This window comes from Epinephelus moara, chromosome 20 (genome assembly GCF_006386435.1).
Source record: "Epinephelus moara isolate mb chromosome 20, YSFRI_EMoa_1.0, whole genome shotgun sequence".
NCBI classification, from domain to species: domain Eukaryota; kingdom Metazoa; phylum Chordata; class Actinopteri; order Perciformes; family Serranidae; genus Epinephelus; species Epinephelus moara.
In genome coordinates, this window is record NC_065525.1 from 22,256,897 (window position 1) to 22,278,192 (window position 21,296).

The following is a 21,296-nucleotide window of genomic DNA, read 5'->3' on the forward strand; positions in this document are numbered from 1 at the left end:
TCTCCGCACAGTCCAAAACCAACAAAGCTTAGTTTGCAGACACGTATTCAGACTCTAACTCTCCCATGCAACGTATTTGGTTAGACACACACGCACAAAGCCGCGCCAGGGAAAACACACTGCGGAAATCATTTATCTGTGCTGCAGCCCCACAGTTTCTCACCAGTGGTTATTCTCTATTGAGACACTCTGTCCCCCAATAATAACACCTCTCCATCAATCCATCTTCTTCTCCTCTACACTCCTCCTGAGGCTAGTAGGTGAACCAAGTAAAACACACTCTGTCATGCTGCATGTATGTTTACTGCACTGCAAAATGTGTATCTACAGTACATACTGCCGCAATATAGAGTTGTTCAAACACTGACAACAGTACCGGAAATGCCTCTGATACTGCCTAAAATGCTGGTTCGGGTATCGACGAGTATGCAAGTCTATGGACTGATCTGATACTGCATAATTTATTAATAAACTTTACACCTGGATAACATCTTAGCCACCCTCAAACTGAGCTTACATAGCAAGTTGGGCTGTGTGACCACTGATAACTACTGTTTTAGAGTGACGAAGAAAAATCTATTTTGGGTAAACAGTGTATGTTAGCAAAATGGGTAACACTTTACTTAAAGGTATCTACATAAGGGTGACATGACATGTCATAACTATGACATGGCAGTGTCATGACCCTGTCATAAACATTATGTACATGTCATAAACGTTTATGACGGCTGTCATTAAGTGTCATTCAGTTTTTGTAATGACAAGTTGACATTGTTTGGGTTGTCTTGGTTATGACAACTTGACATTAACCAAAGTGACATTACCAGAAGTTGTCTTTGTCATGACAAGTTGACATTAAATTTGTTTGGGATGTCCTTATTATGACAACTTGACATTAACCAGGATGGCATTACCAGAAGATGTCTTTGTATCAATCATTATGTTAACTTGTCATAAACACAAAAAGAGGTGAATTTCTTGTTAATATCAAGTTGTCATGACAAAGACATCTTCTGGTAATGTCACCCTGGGTAATGTCAAGTTGTCATGACAAAGACATCTTCTGGTAATGTCACCCTGGGTAATGTCAAGTTGTCATGACAAAGACAACTTCTGGTAATGTCACTTCGATTAATGTCAGCTTGTCATGACAAAAACAACTTCTGGTAATGTCACTTCGATTAATGTCAAGTTGTCATAATCAAGACAACTTAAACAGTGTCAACTTGTCATTACAAAAACCAAATGACACTTAATGACAGCAGTCATAAGTGTTAATGAAATGTACATAATGTTCATGACAGGTTCATGAACGTGCAATGTCATAGTTATAACAGTGTCATGTCAACCTTATGTAGATACCTTCAAGTAAAGTGTTACCGCCAAATGTTTGAAATGTATATGGCATTCATTCTCTGTATGTACTTATTCATGTTCTACAAATGGTTTAACCTGAGCCAGCAAACTTTCCATTGTTTTTGTGTGTGTGTGTCAGTCAGCGTCCCCTCTCTAAGTCCGGAAGTTTTTGGGGGTCCATAAATGCAACTCAGGCGGAACTCATGGGTTTTTATCCTCACCATCCCTGATGAGTAGTTTACTGTTGAACACTATAGTAGAAACTTGTAAACATATTATAGACAAGTAAATAAACTCATGCATGCAATCATATATATGAGAACACACATGATTTCACTTGCCCCCAGAGAGACAGAGCGATGATGTATTCGCTTGCGTCAACATCTTACAGGACTACCTCAGTTCGGAGGAATCCCTCGCTCTAACAATCCCTTCACACTCCCGCCAGAGTGGCTTCTGTTTCTCTCTCTGTGTATGTGTGTGTGTGTGTGAGTTTAAGGTGTTCAGTGTAAATTAAGCAACATCGTTCTGCTTGCGAGGCAGTTTTGTGATATTGTGTCCCTGGATTCTTTTCAAAGCAAACAACCTCGGTAACACACACCCACACACACACATGCCTGCACACATACAGACGTGCACACAATCCTACTATCACCACTTCCTGTGGCGAGAATACTGCCAGGGCTATTTTTAGAAGTAAGGCTACTCTGGAAAATCTACCCGTGGCACAAAAAGACAAAGATGCAGTAAAGCTACGTTTACAAGGTCCAAGATGTCTCATACCGTGGCTTTCAGTGTTCTCTGTTCCCTTTGCTCACTTAACCGAGTAGGAATGAGTTAACTTATCATTATGTCAATCATCACACATCATGTGAGCATTACATCTCTGGTTTTAAATGAAGTTAATCTCAAGTAGCCCTTGATCTTTAACTGTGTAACTTCAAAAGCTTTTAAACACCAGTTTTGATCTTTAATGCCACACTGTTCATAAATGGATCATTAACATTACAGCTGGGCTAAAAGGAGATAAACACTCTTAACTAATTAGTGCTGCAGCAGAGGGCCTGGCTCAGGAACGAGCAGTATTTTGTGTCTGTTTTGAACACTGACCCCAATAGATGACCTCCTGTTTTTATTTGGCCTGTGTGGGGAGCGGGGTAGATTGGAGTGTGTGATAAAGTGCTACTGTGGAGAACAGGAAGTTACGGCTTTACCTCTCCCTTGGGAAGGATTTTCTGCTCGTCCAGTTTGAAGGCAGTACCAATCTTCCGTCGTACTGTTGGCGGCTCCTCTCCCGGATCCAGAGGATATTCCTTCGGAAGCTTTCCTGTCAGCTCCTACAAAGGACAACAAGGGGACAAGTTAGAGAGGAAGCGCTAAAAAGGATTCTGGTTTCCAAATATTAGCCAGATCTGTTTTTCTCATACCGCCTCTCTGATGCAGATGCTCTTGAGTTCCTCTAGCCTCTGTCTTAGCGTTTCCTCCAAAGCGTCTTGCCTGGCCCTCAGTGCTGCCAGCATGTCCTTCTTAGCTGTCTGGGAGCTGTCCGATTCCTGAGAGCCTGCACGACACAACAGCACATAATGTGAGGGCAGGAGGCAGGGGCGTATGTGCGTGTGTTTGGACTTGTGGGGACTTATATAAATTGTGCGTGCACCTGCTATCCTTGCAGGATGTTTACAGGGAAGTGAATGGAACGTTTCGATAAGGAAACTGAGTTGAAGTGGTGTGTTTGTGCAAGTGTGAGTGAGTCAAGGAAGGAGCAGTTTAGGACAAAATCTGTGACGCACAATCTCCGAGGCCCTGAGATGGTGCCACTGTTGTTTGCAACATGCCATGTTGACAACACACACACATATTTTATTTCTGTCTGTTGCTCTTTCAGTGACCGTGCGGTCAAACAGAGCAACAATACAAAACCAAACACTGCTGAGACTGCTGTGGTAGAAAGAAACTATTGTTACATGATACACTATATTTGAGTTAAGGTTTTCTACACCTATTGTTTTGAAGGTGCACAAGTGCCAGCAGTGACCATCCAACTGTTCTTACAGCTCAAACACATTCAGTTTGGCGTGTTAAGTGATGTTGTACAGCCAAAGCGCCTTATTTGCAGCCACAAAGGTTTGAAATTGATCCGACAAACTGTGATCTAGTCTAGAGACGTGCTGGCTGTGGTCATGTGGGGAGATACATGTATGTGGCATCACAGTTCCTGTGACATGTTTATGTTGCTGGTCAGAGATGGCCTCCAGTCAGTCAGTGGATCATGAAATCAAAAAACACAAATGAGACAAGTGACAGGACACAGATAAGACAGAGACACCCTGTGTGACACAAGGTGGGGGTGGAACTAGAGAGGGACGAAGAGGACAGAAAAGGGAGATTGGGAGACTAGAAACGGATAGCTGAAGAGAAAGGGGGGAGAGACATGTATCTACACACCGATACCACAAGAGCACTTTATTATAATTCATAATGTGAATGGAGTGGCGTGTAGTAAAGCCTTAAGTATTCAAAAGTTTTGGTGGCATGTTGAGATCCTGAACTGCCAGCTCTGTAAATACATTGTGCTCGACTTCACCTCACCACAGACTGTGTGGGTTGTAGCTGCTGCTGCGGGAGTGTGAGCTCCGTACTGACGGTTCAACCAGCCTCACACACGCACACACAGTGACAGGGCTCACTGTTAGAATCACACAGCTAACGTTACATAACGGCTATTAGCAGGTTTAACATCAGAGTCCAGATGTTTCGGTGTCGGCCTGAGTTTGTTGGGACCGTTTAACTGCACATGTGAGGATGTTAGCTGCTGCTGCTGTTTTAGCCTATGCTAATCGGAACAGATGCACATGGAGAATAGTGGCTCTGGAAGCAGCAGCAACAGAAAGTTTGCTTATCTGGCAGGGAGTTGGAATGGTTTGGGATCAGAACCCCAGTGAAAAAGGATGAAATGTTGGTACTGTTTGGATGGACGTTTCGATACTACTTGGTACTGGGTTATTTCAGTTGATACCTTAAATGGATCGAGTACTGTTTCCCATCCCTATTTATGTGGCTGCCTGGTTTAAAAGGGCATTTTCCCTTCTACTCTAAATTTGGTTCATGTACAAATCTTCCCGTCACACTCGTTCTTGTCGTACTTGTTCAACACGGATAAGCATTGTTTTAAAGGCCATGGCAAAGTTTTACACTGACCCTCTGCCCTTTTCATTCCCTCACCCACTAAATTTAGAGGAGGCCAGGGGCCTCTGGAGGATGAGTTTGTGCGACATGGAGGGTGGGAGTGGTGTTCTATACATACAGAAAGACACTGGGTGGGGTGTGTGTACAGTATGTGTGTGAGAACATTCAGCACAGAATCAATGGCCTCTTCCCAGAAGCAGCTGTTTCTGTCTCTCCAGTTGTCAGTGAGACTCCCCCTCAACACCACACACGCAAACACAAAGAATAACACATATCAATCTTTCTCTCTGCCTGTTTGTCAGTGTCTTTCTCCTCCTCCTCTCTCACACACACACACTGACGTTATACTGACCTGATGATAGCAGACTGCCGCTGCTGCCACTTATAATTTTGCCCTTGCTTCCCATGTTGGCCAGTTTGGAGGTCTTCAGAGTTCCTGTTTCCGTCAGGTCTATAGCGATCTCACTCAAACTCCTCGCTGCATGGATCTTAGACTTGAAAGACAAGAATGGAGAGGGTCTGTCAAAGCGCTTCATTAAGCTGTTTAATTGCAGCGCTCTTACTGACCATGCTTGCTGAGTTTGCTGTATCTCTTGTACATGTCTAATCGTGTCTGTGGTCTGTGGTGTGAGTATGGATGTGGTGGACCTGACTGACCTTGCTCTGCTTGCGGTCCAGGTAGAACTGGTGTTGGCTGATGGCCATGGCCCAGATGGACTTGATGAGGGCAGGACAGGCGTACCACGTATGCACAGCGATGCCACTGTGACCAAACGTCCTTCTCGTCACCGACGCCCTACAGTAGGAGCGGACACAAGGCCTCCTTATATACACTGAATACAAAAGATGGCTACATATTACAACAGTGAAAACACCTCCACCCGACAACTCCACCACCGTAACTGCTACCAGGACTACTACAATAACTACTGTGGCTGTTAGGAGGGAGAAAAATTATTAGAGGCTTAAGAGAGCAAACCTGATAGAGATATTTTTTGCAAAGCCACACACGATGTTCCCCCATTGTTTACTCATCCTTATTTAAAAACACATCTGTAGCTGAGCAACAGACCAGCTCACCCTAATGACAGCTTCCTTTAAAGAAAACACCACTGCTCTCTGTTTCACCCCGCCTGTCACTTTTTTCTCCCGTTCCCTCCCTCCCTCTGTCTGTAGAATAACACTCCACATATATAGCCATGTTAAATAAACACAAGAGAGGTCACTTCCTCCGCAAAACAGCTATCGCTCAGCCATTTATCCTTCTGTGGTCAACTATCAAGGGTTTACCCTATGTGTGTATGTGTGTGTGTGGGAAAGAGCACACGTGTTAGTGCATGCATGTGGCTGCACAAGTGTGTTAATAATCAGCCTATCAATCTATGTCAGGCTCCACCGGGACATCCCCAATATCTCGCTCTATTGCCAAGACAAATGCCGCAACCATTACTGAATTAGATTCCAATCTCTCCTGCCCTGCACTGTAGTTTGAATCTTAACACATCCACATATGGCACAGTGGTAATTTACAGTAAAGGCTACTGGAGGGTGTCCATAACTGAGGGAAAAATCTATCACTTCCAAATATTAGCTGGAGAAAATTCAACAGCAATATCATTCAATCACTTAAGTAGAACTGGTATCGTGCAATTCAACACTCAGTCTAAATTTGTGATATAAATTTACCTCCTCGGGTCATGAACTTCCACTGAAAACTTCTTCTCTCTGAAGTAGAGGTTCTCCAACTGACGCCATTGGAACACCTGAGGTTCAGGAGAAACACACACTCTTCAGGGCCGCTCACAGAAAAACATGCTTCACATTAAATCCACACAGCCTTCAGCCAAATCCTCTGTTCTCTTCTGTGTATGTTCCAATTTGTTTTGAGAGAAAATGCAATGGATACTGAGGAATAGGAGAAAGAAATGGAAGGAGCTGACGAAGAGGAGGAGTTAGGAACAGAGCAGGAGGTGGAGGCAGGGAAGAGGACCTAGTCTGTGGCTCTCTGATCAGGTCCAGACCAGGCGGTCTTGTCCACAGCAGATCCCTTCGCTGGATGACCTCACTCTGGAGAAAGACAGCGTGAGAGGGAGGAGGCTTTCTTTCCTCTGCTCGGATTTTCTTTTCTTTTTTTCCTCTTTTCCGCCCCCTTTATGAACCATCAGCTCCTCTTTAAATGAAGCCAAAGCCAGCTGGGCGAGAAAGTTTCCCCCAAGACGTACTCCACAGCATGTGTGTATCCTAAATCCTCCCAGACGCAGGGGAACAGAACGTTATGAGTTGGTGGGTGTTCACCATCTGTAGGCATGTGCATATGTGTGTGTGCTGGTGGAGAGAAAGTGTGTAAAGTTAAGTTTCCTCCTCTCCTGTAGCTTTGCTAGGAGGGAGGGGGCGTTTATGCCTCCCCTCCTCCTGACCCCTCCTCCCTCCCTCAGGGACTGTGCTTCCTGCTCTGGGCTCTGTGGTTTTGGAGGTGTGTGTTTGTGTGTGTGCGTGTGTGGGTAACGAGGGGTCAGGGGAGGAGTGATGAAGGGGGAAAGAAGCTTTCTGTAGCCCCAGCAATTGAAGTGCCCTCGCTTTGTTTGGTCAGACCTCTGTGTGCACGCACATACACACATTCACAGAGTCTGAGTCTGCTTCTTGTTAGAGAGGAGCAGAGTGTGGGCTATTTCAGATCACAAGTGGGCCTGCATCTATCAGCTGGAGCTGACATACAAACACTCACACACATGAAAACCTCGGATGTACGCTGACCAGCCATCAGTAAAGACAGAAAAACTCAGGACTGCGAAACGGAGAAAAGACACAAAGTAGAAGACCCAGCTATGACAGGATGCAGGAGGAAAAGAGGAGAAAGGGAGCTAAGGGAGGAACAGGTCACAGCCCAGGAATTTTAACAGCCTGAGAAAACAATGGACAGAGGGATGAGAGGGAGGAAAGGGGAGGAGGGGGAGAAATATGTATGTATGAAGTATGTATGTAAACACAGCCTAATGTATGTATTTGTGCACTGTATGTATGTGTGTGTGTGTGTGTGTGTGTGTGTGTGTGTGTGCGTGTGCGTGTGTGCCAGCATGAAAAAGAAAGCCGGCACTCTTATCAAAACTGTTGCTGTACCGTGCATTTTCAATGGAGTGTGAAGTGCTAATGTAGCATGGTGCTAAATATAGCGGGTCGGGCAGATAGTGGGTGAGTGGCTGCGCGAGTGTGTGTGTGTGTGTGTGTTGGCTACATATGGGCCAGAGCTGTGAAGATAAGATGGGTGCTTGTAACTGCGTTCAGGCACGAGACCACTAAAGCTGTCCTCTCCATCAGCGGGACGGAGCTGCTGCAATTTTGGAGGCAGACTTTGATGTTTCAGGATAAGTCGTACATGTGTAAGTGTGCGAATAGTGTTCAAATATATCTCACGCACATTATCTGCAACAAAGTGCAACAAAATCACCCTCAAGTTTAAAATTAGACATTTTTTTTTGTTGTGATTCGGTGCTGTTTCAAAAAGTGCCCCAGTTACATAAGCCCATTGTGTTAATGAAACCTTTGTAGTCTTTACAGCGACTGTGAAAAGTCTGGACAAAAAAAACAAAACATGCTGACAGTTTCTTTCTAAGGAACTCAGTCAAAGCTATTAGGAGCTTCTGTTATTAGGGCGAGGCTGGTGCATGTATGTGTGCATGTGCTATAAATCCTCTTCCTTTTAACTGTAAAACACTCACACACAATGGCACAAACACGCAGAGGACGTGACTGGTCATTATTCATAAACAGTTGGGTGCTCTGGAACACAGACCCACGTCTGTCTTGTGATAATGTCGGTGCACCCGAGCACACATCCAGTACACGTGAAAAGGTCAGATCTGATAGAGTGTAAAGGCCTTTCTTTGGGGCAGAAGGCTCCCTGAGGATTACAGGAAGAATAGAAAGTTTAAATAGCATAAGCATATTATTCTTCTCCAGAACTGGACACGAGACTCTCGAAGACTATTGTTTCCCCCTTAGGGTGGGGCTCTGGTGTGCAACACTACATCCACCAGTTGTCATGGAGATGCAGATACACTCTGGAGGCACTTCCTGTTGTTTTTGCTTTGGTTGTGGTGTTTTGAAGGGATGACATTTATGGAAAAACTAATCCGAACAGGCTGTCTGTGGCTGTTTGCTCTAAATGAAACGCAGACAGACGCTAACTAACGTCAGTGGGTGTGTGCCGCTGCAGAGAGACTTATCAATATACAGTGAAATGCATGTGTGATTATGTTGATTTAAACCACAGCTTGCTGTGTTTGATTGAACCTCCTTGCAGCTCCATCACATTGTTGACAGGAGCTTTTCCCGTGTTAGCCTTAAATCAGTCGGTCAGGTAGTCAGTCAACACACAGACCCTATAATCTCCATCTAAATGAGTCAGAACACACTAACGAGGCATTAGTACGGTGTGTGGTTCGGTTGTAAAACTCTGTCTGTGTGTACTGTATGTGCATCTGCATGTGGCCTGCGGTAAGCAGAGGGGGAAAAGTATGTTAACATCCCCAAATAAACGTGGAGGCTGCGGTAGAAGGTCTGCATTTAGAAACAACAGGGATCTCCCCTTGTAAAGAGACTAACTAATTAAACACAACTGCCTCCAGTACACAAACACACACACACACACACACCTACTGTATTCTGCAGTCACTTAGTTGCTTATTAATGAATAAAAAAGGTTGGTGTTAAAAACATCGACTGTTTTAATTGTGACAAAAGCCAGTAATTGGCCCATAATGTCTCATAATCAGTGTTCTGCCTCCGCCTCACTGAGTCACAGAACTAAAAACCTGCAGAGTGACAAACTAGTGATTACACTGTGAGTCAGTGGTTACTGGTACTGGACCGGCCAGCTGATTGACTAATCACCGAAACAACTGCTCTTCCTCTAGTTTGTTGAAATAGCGATGACTCCCATTACTGCCATAACCAGCTTCCTAGTGCCCTCTATGAGTGTCTCCTTCCTGTGAAACACTGACCACCTTTGAAAAGGAGCGCCACCCACCCTCTTTTGTCTGCCTTATGAGTGGAAAAAAACCCTTACTGTGTTCATTTGGATTTAGTCAGTCTTGTGATGTTGCATTAACAAGACATGCAGTCCACAAATCTCTTTTGGGTCAAGCTCCTTAGACTACAATCGCACTCAGTGAGGTGACCCAGTCTTGCTTTCTCTGCTCTTAAATGTGTGTGTGAGAGCGTGAGGGAGAAAGAAAGAGAGAGAGGGGAAGACAGTGAGGGGGTCAGTGCTGAAGCTTAACAGACCAATGACTCATACCAGCCGTTGCTATGGCAGCTGAATGCTTGAAAAGTCTCTTGTGTAGGAATGCTATTAACTCGTTCTTTCCTCCAGCTCTCTGAAATATCTGAAACCCCTCTCCTCCTTTTTTCTTGTGGCTTTAGATTTGGAAAGTAACTGTGGTGTTTGTGTCTGTGAGTTCAATGTGCAGTTAAGTGGATTGCATTTTTTCCATTGCCATGGTGCTTTAACACCTAAGCAGCCACAACATTTGGGAATTTGTTTGGCAGGGATGGTGCTTAGTGGTGCGACAGACTTTTACCCTGGAATGCCCCAATCAAGACGCACACACACACGCAGCACAATGTTCGTGGAAAACAGGAAAGCTGTGGCAGACAGGAAGTATTCATCAGGATGGTGAGTTCAGAGTTCACTAATGTGTGTGTGCGTTTATGGGTGTAGTATCAGAGTATGTGTGTGAGAGTATCCTGGTGGTCGGTCAGCATGCAGAGATGCTGTTAACCCCATTAACACCCTATAAGACAAGGCTAAATGCCAGAGATCGAGGCCCTAAACATGACTGGAGGTCAGAGGTGAGGCGGGAGAGGCTTTTCATAGACGAGCCACTGGTTGCATCGACTGGGAGGAGGACACCATTCACAGAAATAAAAGCAGGACAGGATGCAAAACATTCCAAGACTGAACGTCTCCAGACAGTTGTATTTGTACAGCATTGTTAGTGCTCGTCCCAAACACAATGTCCTGACTTACTGAATGGAAAAAATAGACAGTGGTGGCCGTGAAAACATTTCAATCACATGAGCTACCCACTCCTCTTAAAAAACAGGGTGAAAGAATATGTGCTAGAATAAAGATACATCTTGGAAGTCGTAAATGCTACACACACAGAATACTGTATTCAGATTCACAAATTGATTTTTTTTAAAGCAAATTAAAAGAGTAACTGAAGGCTGTGCAGAGGACAGTTTAGTTTGTGGTGCAGGGAGATCAGAGGGAGGATCATCTCACCTTCCTGGGTTTGACTTTGTCCTGGTGATCGTACTGAAAGATGCCTTTATAGCTCAGACCCAACCACCATGGGATCCCCTGCTTGTCCTAAAATACACAACAGAAAAATACCTCAGGAAATGTCTTGCATGTGTATGGGCTTGATAGTGAGAGAGAAAGGAAAGAAAAAGACAGACAGAGAAAGACTGAGTACAAATAGCTTTAAGCTCCATCATATCTCCAAATCCCAAACTCCCTGCTTGCAGGTCCAGAGTCAACAAAAATGTGTGTGGTGTGTGTGTGTGAAAAAAGAAAAGGCAGAGTAGTAAAACTGTACCTTTACAGCATAGTAATGTACTCCATATGTGGGCAGAGACTCTACAATGCTCATATAACTGTGGAGAGCAGAGAGACAGACATGTAAGAGTTACAGAGAACGCAGCCTTCAACACAGTGAACAAACACAACCAGAGACACACACACACACTTACTTTACAATAGCTTGCCCTCTGGACTGCCCGTTGAGCTTCTTGTAATGCTCTACGACCCGGTCTTCACTGTGAGACAGTACAAGAAAAGAAAAACATTAAGAGGAGGGGAAAACAAGACGAGGACAGCTTGTGCAATGTTGTGGTGGTTTTTCTGGATAACTGACTAGTCTCTCACCAGTAGGCCAAAGATGGGTGCTCCTTTAGGGCCTGGGTGGGCAGAGCAGGCAGCTTTTTTAAGTCAGACCTGGTTGCATCATTACTGTAAGGGAGGAAACCACGAGACATGGTCAACACTACTTCTGCGAGAACAATCATTCTCTGCTGTAGGCCTGACAGCGTCAGTCAAAAACTGACTAGACGACACCACTGAACTGTAGGAAAAGAAACATGTTGGTGCAAAACTGAATTCTTCCCAAGACTGTCTCAGAAATTAGATGTTAACTTTGGAAAACGGGTGGGAGAGGAACTAAGTTTAGTCAAGAGACAGGAATGAATGCTGATTGCCTAAATGTTCTCTATTTCAGAGACTGGGCGCTGTCTATGTCCGAACAGCTGCAAAGACACTGACAGCTGGAGACAGGAGAGAGAAGAGCGACAGACTCACAGACATGAAATATGAATAAAGGAAGATAAACGGAGATAAAAATGGGATGGAGGAAAAGATAAAGACCGAGACAGCGTAAATGAGACAGGGTACCACGCAGAGACTTGGCCCCAGATTCAGTTTTCAGACCTCCAGTGGCAGGAGGTCTTAATATCCCACTCTAATCCCCTCGCCTCTCTCCAGCCTCCGCCAAGGCCTCGGAGGATTGGGGAAAGCCCTGGGAACATGACAACCTATGAGCTAAAGCCCTGGAAGAGATCCCATCCACCCTGCTCGCCTGTTGTTCAATGTGTGAACACAGCTGTGTGTCTGGATTGGTTGATATCCATTCAACTACTCATTAGGTATACGTGGCTGTATGCATAACCACGGCATTGCACTTGATGAACGGACAGGCAATTTAACAAATACAACGTGTGCACTGTGGCATGTTCGTCTTCACAAGCCACTAAATCATATATTCAGAATTAAAATGTTTTTTAAGTACCTTGAAATGAATACTGAAATTCCTAATACCTGTAAAATTATTAAAAGAAGGCGAACAGGATAAGACTCAGACAGCTTATTCCTCTAATATCAAGAAAATTACTCTTGATTCAAGGAAAGTCTTGGAACAAATGGATTTGTATTTGACAAAGGAAAATGATTTCACACTTATTACAGCAACATGATATCTAAGGACTCAATATATTAGCTGTCATAATGGGTATTTTTAGGGGAGCAGCAGTGGCAGATATATTGCAACTTAATACGGAGGAGGGGTATGGTGTATGGTTTTGAAGAGATATGCAGAGGTCTACAAAGCTTTTGGAGAAGGGAGGTATGTGTGCGTAGGAGGAAGAGGGTAAGGAAAGGGGGGAGGAGGGTGAAAAGAATGTCTCCACAGTGTGTCACATTCTAGCCCTCTGCAGGATATTGTGTTTATTTACTTCTTTCACCGGCGGAAATGAGGTCAGAGGTGACGACTGCTGAAGTCTGTTATCTGTGCTACAACAAAGGGATGAGGGGTGACATACATTTAGGCCAACACCATACAGATGTACATCTAAAGAGCCACATGCAACATGTGCACGACTGGAAAGCTCCACAGCTATAGAGTTTAATTCATGTGAGTTTACAGACTGATACTTATTCTGATTTTTGAACTGAGGTTCACATTTTCTGGTAGTTTACGAGGATATCTTTCATGTCCCCAAAGAAAGTCACTCCCACCAAAGGCTTTCTGTCTTTCATTACACACTAAAGCTGCAACGATTAGTCGATTAATCAATTAGTCACTCAACAGAAAACTAATTGGCAACTATTTTGATAACTGAAAAATGGTTTTAGTGATTTTTTTAAGCAAAAAAGCCAAACATTTACTGGTTTCTTGTTTCTTAAATGTGACAATTTGATGCTTTTCTTTGTCATATATGATAATAAACTGAACAGCTTTGAATTCAGCACTGTTGGTCGAATAAAACACAATTTGAAGATGTCACCTTGGCCTCTGGAAAATTACACGGGGCATTTTTCACATTTTTCCTGCCAATTTATTGACAAAACATCAAATTTTGGTTAGTTGCAGCCCTATTATAGATACACTGATGATACAAACACGCACAAACACAAATACGTGGTTTTCTCATGAGTGGCACCACAGGCTGAAAAAAGCGAACCCAAGAGGAATAGGTATGGCAGGAAAGAAGGGGGGACAGGTTTAAATCAAGCTCAGAAAGAAAGTTCCTCTCCCTCCTTAATCAACATGTATCAACCCAACTACCCTTGTCACTGGGGAATAAAATTCAGAAAACGAGACAGAATTCCAAATTACTAATGTGCTTACCTGGTGAAATCACCTTTAGCCTCCTGTGGAACAGAAAGGAAAAAAGAAAAGTAGTGAGAGAAGAAAGTATTTACATATATGGATATGTGAGCGCCAAGCAGTGACCATAAAATGTGTGTTTATGTTCTGTTTGCATTGGTGAATGAGCAGTCAGGTCTGCTGTGCTGGAATCAGAGAGAAACATTAGACCTCCATCTGGAGTGAAACCTCCGAAGGCCCACAGAGCAGATACCTGATACCGTGCATCTGCACCTGCATAGAAAGCACACACACACAAATACACACGCGCGTGCACACACAAACCACTCAGCCCAGTCTGTGTGTAACACGACCTTGCAGCATCTCGGTTAATGGAGTGACCTACTCTGAGAAAGGGACAGGAGAGAGAAAGGGCTGGCATTGAGGAGAATTTGTGAAGTAAAAGAGTTTCCCTGCTGCTCTGTGTTATATTAGCACTGACTGGCTGCACCAAGAATCTCGCTGGTAGCCAAGAATGTTGCTACCAACAAAGACAGTTGAGGTTTTTCGGATTTGAAACCTCCGAGCGCCATTGCAGTTTACTGACAGATTGATGACTGCATTAGATAATGTGAATTTAATCATCCTCAATTATGACTGAAATAGATAATGTGAGTTTAATCAGCGTCAATTAGGATCAAAGGCTGCTGGAGACATTTTGAAAGAAAACATCACTGTTTCAGAAATGTTTCCTCTCAGAGCAGCAGCCCCCAGAATAACTGGTGTGTTTGGCTGCATACAGATATCCACACAGACATCCACACTCACACAAACACGCTTTATCTTACTTGTAGAATATAGGAAGCCAATTCGAAGACAACATCGCTGTCCACTTCAATAAGCTCCTGCGAGGAAAAGAGAAGAGAGAAGAGAGGATAGGGGCCGTGAATGACACATTCTCTTAGTTGCTGGCAGCAAGTAAATAAATAAAACACACACTGTGCCGATGTTTGCAGTAAAAGTGGACGTGCCTCTCTGATCATCATCCATTTATCCAAGAGGAGCTGCTAGCTCCTTTCATCTCCCTTCCACTCCCCCCTCCATTTTTCCTCTCTCCCTTCTCTAATTTCATGACCTCTTCATGTGGATGGAGTGCAGAGATTAGAGGCAAACTAAGGGGGAATGGGAGAGGGGGGTTTAGGGGCTGAGGGTAGGCATGGATGCTCTGGTTACTGACTGCTCAGTATGTTTTCCAAAAGTGTTTTAATTGTGTTTTTGTTTTTAGGTATTTGGGGACATGTGGACATTCCTGGGGAAGAGCTAAAGGAACGGAGAGTCTTTCACTGCATGATAATTAGCGATGTTCTTTGTGCATGTAATCACCGACCATGAGTGTGTACATATACATGGAATGCTATGTCTGCATTGAAGAGGAGAAGGAAGGGGTTAGTGGGCAGTGAGTAGTGGGTCAAGTATGTCAGGAATGTTCCCTTTACAATCCACCACTTAATTGGTTGGGAGATCAGACAGCCAGGATGAAACACTAGACCGTACAAACCCACCATGAGTGTACCACCCAGCGTGGCTACAAATCGTCACATAGTGTGTGTTATTGCACTTTATGCGTTCCCACAGCACGGCAGAGAGTGTTTCTCACTACAGAAGATGATCATACATCCTAAACAGCTGTATTTTAATGACTGTGTATGTGCTATGTATCGTCTAAAACTACTATGTGACATTTCTGTTCTTGCTCTCTCCCTCCATGGGGTCGTCAGGATCATCTACCCCTGGAGCTGGTAGAGAGATCACTGGTGTTGAGCTGATGTTCTTATCAGAGTGACATGTGATAAATGAGCAGAGGGATCGGGTATCTTCGTCAAGGACATTTTCTCAGAACTACAAATGGGACTGAATCAAAAACCTTCCGTTTGTGGGACAGTCTATCCCCGACTACTTGGATGCCCTTTTTTAAGCAAATTTAGTACATACAGGCAGGTTTTTTTATACACAGGAAAACCCACAAAAACATAGGCGATACACCCTTGACAGTAGACGAGTATGCCTTTCTGTTCTTTTTTCCCCTGGTGTGTAACGTTCAATGTCACAAGTGTGACATACCAGTGAAAATGCTACAGTGCTTACTTCGTTTTGAATCAGTTACTTGATTAATCTCTCTTTCAAACTTGGTGCTGACTATTCTGGAAGGTTGTTTGAGCGCTGCTTAGACAGAGACCGATGGCGTTTGTGGCTGAAATGACAAAGAGATGTTAACGACGGTCGCACTGGACACTGGCGAAAATTAGTGTGTCCACCAGGCGGTCACATTTCAATCACTGCTGACTGACAATGGCAGCCATTAAATACCCAAGACTGCTGCAGAATCATTTGTCCCGGGAATGAATGCTGATTAACTAACCCTTCCCACTAAAGACAAAATCCAAATGTAAGTGGGAGTTAGTGGGGTTTTTTTGTCCAGTGGTAAAGGGGCTATAGTCATTGTCAATTCTCAATGTTTTCCTAATGGACACTACAGTGAGCGAACGAAATCTGGCGGAAGGAGCACAAAAAATTGTTCAGATAAACTACGAGTGACAACAACATTCAGGGAGCCTATCGAGCCCTGATCAATCCTAAAGAACACCCAACTGTTGCTCTGAAAAAGGTGTGCAAAGCTTCACAAAAATAGAGCCAGGGTGAGCGGTTTTTCAAGCAAGTGACACATCGTTTAGCCTGTTCACTGATGCACGGAGCAAGTCAGAACAACTTCACTGGGAAAAACTAAATTAATCTGATGTTCACTTGTTCGCATCGCATCCAGTTCGGAAGAAATAAAAAACAGATCTTTAAATATGGAACCACTGGGCTTAAACTAGACAACCTAAAGCCACAAATGTTAACTTAATGTAAAAGGTAAAATTTACCCTACGACAACATTAGCTAAGGAAGGCACCCATTTTTACCCCTTGCATACAGCATAACTGTGTATGATGCACTAAACTCAACATGTATTCAACACACTTTTGACCCAACTGAAACTTTAAACACTACAGGTGAGACATGTTGGCTCTCTGTTCACTGAGGGATGATACGGCGTATTTAGCTTACCCCTACTGTTACAGAAAATTAAAGGTCTTGTGACATCATCATGGTTCTCTACAGGGTTTTGACTGGGACATCTCTGCCCCATCATTTTCCTTCAGGCCAGGTACGCCCTCTTCTGGACAAATAACTGCTTGACACTTGCTGTACATTAACTAGGATACATTATTGTATATCTGTGCACAAAGGTAGCACTTACACAAATGATAAAAGAAAGTGAACCAGATAACTGACAAAGACAGTCTCCCCTCACTCCTAGCAAACATACAAACTGCCCTCTCCAAAGGGAAGTTACTCACTGGCTGTACAAACATATATTTGCCACTTTGCCTTTCCTTTTGGGCAGCTTGCTGTCGGTGTTTATTTTAACAGCTGAAAAAAATGTGCGTCAACACTGACAGATGGCAGAAATTGTGTCAAATTATTCGCCAGTTGCTGGAATGTGGTGCAGCACATAACATGATGGGTAACAGCTAATGGTATGCATTTTCTGCTTCACCAAAGCAGCGTGGAGCACCGAAGTCCAAGCTGGCCTCCTCGTTTAGAACCAAAAATGGGGTAATGAAGTGGCACGACATCAAATCCTTTGCTCTACATAATTCTAAGTTGAAGTAATGTATACCCACCTCCACCTTCTTCTAGCAAACAAGCTTTTAAGTCCAGAAAAACCTACCTATATTTGAAAGGCATTTCAGGATACATCCACCCCTACATTATCACAACTCAAAAGTATTGGGAATATACAGTATGGCAACATAATAATGAGTTTACCTTGTAGATGATGGACTTGGCATTAAGGAAAAACAGCTCAATAGTGGCATTATCCTTCAGGTAGGATATACTCTCTATGTAGAACCTGAAAACACAGACATAAATGCTTTAATGCATTTGCAACAGCAAAGGGAACAATGGCATAAATTGACTTTCAGTCCTATGAATAAACTCATCGAGGTTTATGATTTATTTGCTTCATGAATAAATAAATTATATAGGACGAATTAAACATGCAGACTATGGCAGTGTTGCAATGGCCACAGTGACCAGAGGGGGGCACACCATACCAAAGGCTGACCCTGTGTACACCAACATCCTTTCACTTCCCTTTAAACCAATTCCCTCTCTCACCATGGTGGCTGGCAATGATCCATGATTAGTTTGTTAGTGTGAGCACATTCCACAATCTGAATACACACACACACACACACACACACACACACACACACACACGCATTGAATGTGCACATGATGCACTTCACACATTGTCTGCCTCTCTGCATCATCAGCAGTGTGTAGTGATTCCACATGCACATACAGTACTTACACACAGACACACACACACTGTCACATACTGGAGAGAGAAGCACAGTAACCCACTTCTGGCAGAGCGTTGAGGAGGGAACTAACATAATAATGCAGTCTAAATTTAGCTCATGAATGCATGAAGAGCCAGAGGGGAGCTACGATGGTACGCAGCTAGGAAGCTACTCATTACTAGCTCTTCTCTGGTGGAAACATACATTAAAATATAACATGTTAAAACACCTTCAGTAGCCTGTATAGCCTGATGTTATCCCTAATGTGACCTAAGCACATGTTCCTATGAACACACGTGAATGAGCGTGTCGATTTGTGTGCATATGAGTGTATAGGTATTGAGTGAGAGGGATTGTAGGAGGATCAATATTGGAGGGCTTAAATCGCGTTACCCATTGAGCTGCAAGAGAGAATGAGAGGAGCCTTGTCAATATTCAGTGTGAACATTTAATTAAAGCCACAGTGTTGATGAGACACACACACACACACACACACACACACACACACTCTACCAGCACAGCAGCAAGCATGCAAAAAGGCACCCACTGAATCAGCAGGAGGTGGGCATCTGCCTAGCATTTATTGTTAACACACACATTGCACAAATACCACATGAGCATGCAAATGCATGACGTGTACGCACCTGTGCGGAGACGGACACACACCCACACACACACACTCAACCTTACACTGTGCTAATGAAAACAATATGCTCCAACTGATAATGGATTCAGGCCTGACATTTGGGCTGATAGTTGTTCCATTATAGTCCTGAATCAAGAGTACGCAGGTCTAAGAAAAAGGGTGGGATGTGTGTGTGAGGGGTGTGTAGTCAGTGTGACATTTGGAGAGATTGAGGTTAGAGATTGGACTGAGCGGTGAGAAAAAAAGGGAGGGGGGGGGGTGAGGCTTCAAAATGGTGTCAAAGTTCAAAATGTCACAGCACCACTAACACACCGTCAAACGCCTATTAGTCTCTGTAAATACGCACACAGTGACCCCCACTCTGACCGTCACAGGCACACATACACGGTTGTTTCACATGGTTCTACAGCTGACCATATAAAGAAAGATGGTGAATGTCAGTGCAACCTAACTGAAATAGCGGAGATGGTTAAAACAGCAGTAACAGCAGCCACATATACTTATCTGCACATCTTCTGATTATATCATTCACGCTGCACAATGACACCATTGTTCACTAAATAGGGTGAACAATAAGTCTATGTGCTAAGAATACGATTTTGCTACACAGTCCCCTCATTGTGCCGGGACATGTGCTGAGTTGTAAATGTCGACCTGGAAATGACTACTCAGTGACATTGTCTGGCAGAGTAAATGTGCGTCACGTTACTATGAACGTTGCTAGTCAAGACTCAGTCCCTGGGGTGAATATGACATCATAGCAATATGTTGGGGACAGAGTGCACCAGTGGACCAAAACAAAGCCCTTGCTCTCCCTTATGGGGGTATTAACTGAGAGTGCATGTGTGTGAGTGTGTGTTTGGGGCAGTGAGTGGGTTGAAGGACTGAGTGTGTTTTCATTTGAGGCTTGGAAAGATCGGGTCAGGTGCGTGTTTCTCTTTTTCAGTCTTTTCCAATTGGCTATTATTGATTAAACACCCACATACACACAAATGAGCGCACTTTGTATTTCTGTCATATCAACACACATGATCCGATGCCTGTGTGTGAGTCAGGAGTGTTCCATATGTGAGTGGGGGCAGTGCAAAAGGCTGAGTGAGAACTGTGGGATGGTAGGGTTATTTCATAACCCAGTCATAACAGATCAAAGAAGATTTGGCTTTAACTGAGGAGATGACTCGAATTCAGCAACAGCAAGAGGATCGCACTGCAAGGGCACATGCCTCATCACAGGATGAGTCAAGCACCAGTTTGGCATTAGATTGATAAGTGAACTTTCTTATCAAAGTGCTTCTGCATAAAAATATATGTTACTGATGTAGAGAAAAGATGGAGGAGAGGGTTCTCCCACTAAGAGAAAGCTTCTTCCATCTTGTTTAGAATATGGCACTTTGCAGTCACAGCCAAGCTATCTGACGTGATTGCATGCAGCGCATACTGATGAGGTCTAAGAGGCGCGTGATTGGCTGAGAGGCCCTGTGGCGGGAGTTAAACACCAGGGTCAAAGCAATTTCATAGGGGCCTGTCATAACTAACCTTGTTAATCTGTTCCTATTATCACATAAAGGCATGTGTGTACACAAACACACGTACAAGCACACGCTCTCCATCTTTGTTTGTCGCTTTCACACACATTTACTCCTGCAATCAGAGACCGTGGTTAGTGTAAGTGAGGTGATTAATTTAATAAAGAAAGACTCACCTGACACAAAAGTAGAGGACAATGGGACCAGACTTCTTGGGGAACTCGTGTTCTAATACCCTGCGATCCAACTGCAGCCAGCTAAAATGGCCCCTGATGAGACAAAAACAACAAAACAACTGATCAATGCTGTTATTCAGACATGTCTGAACATCCTACACAGATACACAGAAACTTCATCTCATGACACTGAAAAACACTGTGCCCAGGAATGCCCTTTTGCACAAGTCTCTGCATTGTTTTTTAGGGAAGAAAAATCCTGCATAGTCTACCTTTAAGCCTCCCCATTTTTCTTTCTCTGTTACCATGTCTTCCCTTCTGTTTTGCCACTCTCCCCCCCCCCCCCCCTCTCTCCTCTCTTTTCTCTGTCCCCCTCCAACAGCGAGAAAAACTGCAGAGACAGCTTGTCACCCTGGTAACCCTGCATGGTCTCCTGAGCAACTGAGCAACATCTCTCTCAATCTCCCCCCTCCTTCTGTCTCTATCTCTCAATCTCTCTCACTCCTTCCCTCCCAAACGGCCTCTTTGACCACCGAGCGGTCAGAGCTCAGCCGTCTGCTCTCCCCAGGCACACGCAACAAATCTACACATCATAGAATTAGTCCCGGGGGACGAAGACTAAAGCAAAGCTGATATTGCTTTACTGGACTGACGCTGGCTACAGTATGTGTCACAGCCATGTAAATGCCATAGAGCAGAGGCCAGGGTTGTTTGGCTTCAGTTGGTGCATGGGATAAAACAAAAAAAAGTGAAAACAGAGGCCATGGTGATGTTTGCCTGTATGTAAATCATCTGTATGTTTGCATGACTTGTTCTGGACTATGCTGTGTTGCTGCCTTCTTTGTAGG

The 21,296-nt window shown here is 44.0% G+C and overlaps 1 protein-coding gene across 13 annotated transcripts in view; it reads right to left on the minus strand.

Annotated features, from left to right (window-relative positions):
- Positions 1-21,296, minus strand: part of frmd4a (FERM domain containing 4A) — a 125,223-nt gene that overhangs the window by 11,270 nt on the left and 92,657 nt on the right. For 8 of the 13 annotated variants that reach the window (XM_050073234.1, XM_050073237.1, XM_050073235.1 and 5 more), the window contains exons 4-16: positions 20,449-20,541; positions 17,559-17,643; positions 14,534-14,590; positions 13,728-13,750; positions 11,474-11,557; positions 11,299-11,364; positions 11,145-11,202; positions 10,829-10,915; positions 6,229-6,305; positions 5,200-5,341; positions 4,895-5,036; positions 2,784-2,917; positions 2,571-2,693 (exon numbers count right to left, since the gene is read on the minus strand). In XM_050073234.1, the coding sequence (XP_049929191.1) occupies positions 2,571-2,693; positions 2,784-2,917; positions 4,895-5,036; positions 5,200-5,341; positions 6,229-6,305; positions 10,829-10,915; positions 11,145-11,202; positions 11,299-11,364; positions 11,474-11,557; positions 13,728-13,750; positions 14,534-14,590; positions 17,559-17,643; positions 20,449-20,541 (1,171 nt within the window). Of the gene's footprint in view, positions 1-2,570; positions 2,694-2,783; positions 2,918-4,894; positions 5,037-5,199; positions 5,342-6,228; positions 6,306-6,532; positions 6,887-10,828; positions 10,916-11,144; positions 11,203-11,298; positions 11,365-11,473; positions 11,558-13,727; positions 13,751-14,533; positions 14,591-17,558; positions 17,644-20,448; positions 20,542-21,296 lie in introns of those variants that run through there. The other 5 variants (XM_050073231.1, XM_050073243.1, XM_050073242.1 and 2 more) reach the window with 3 other exon arrangements.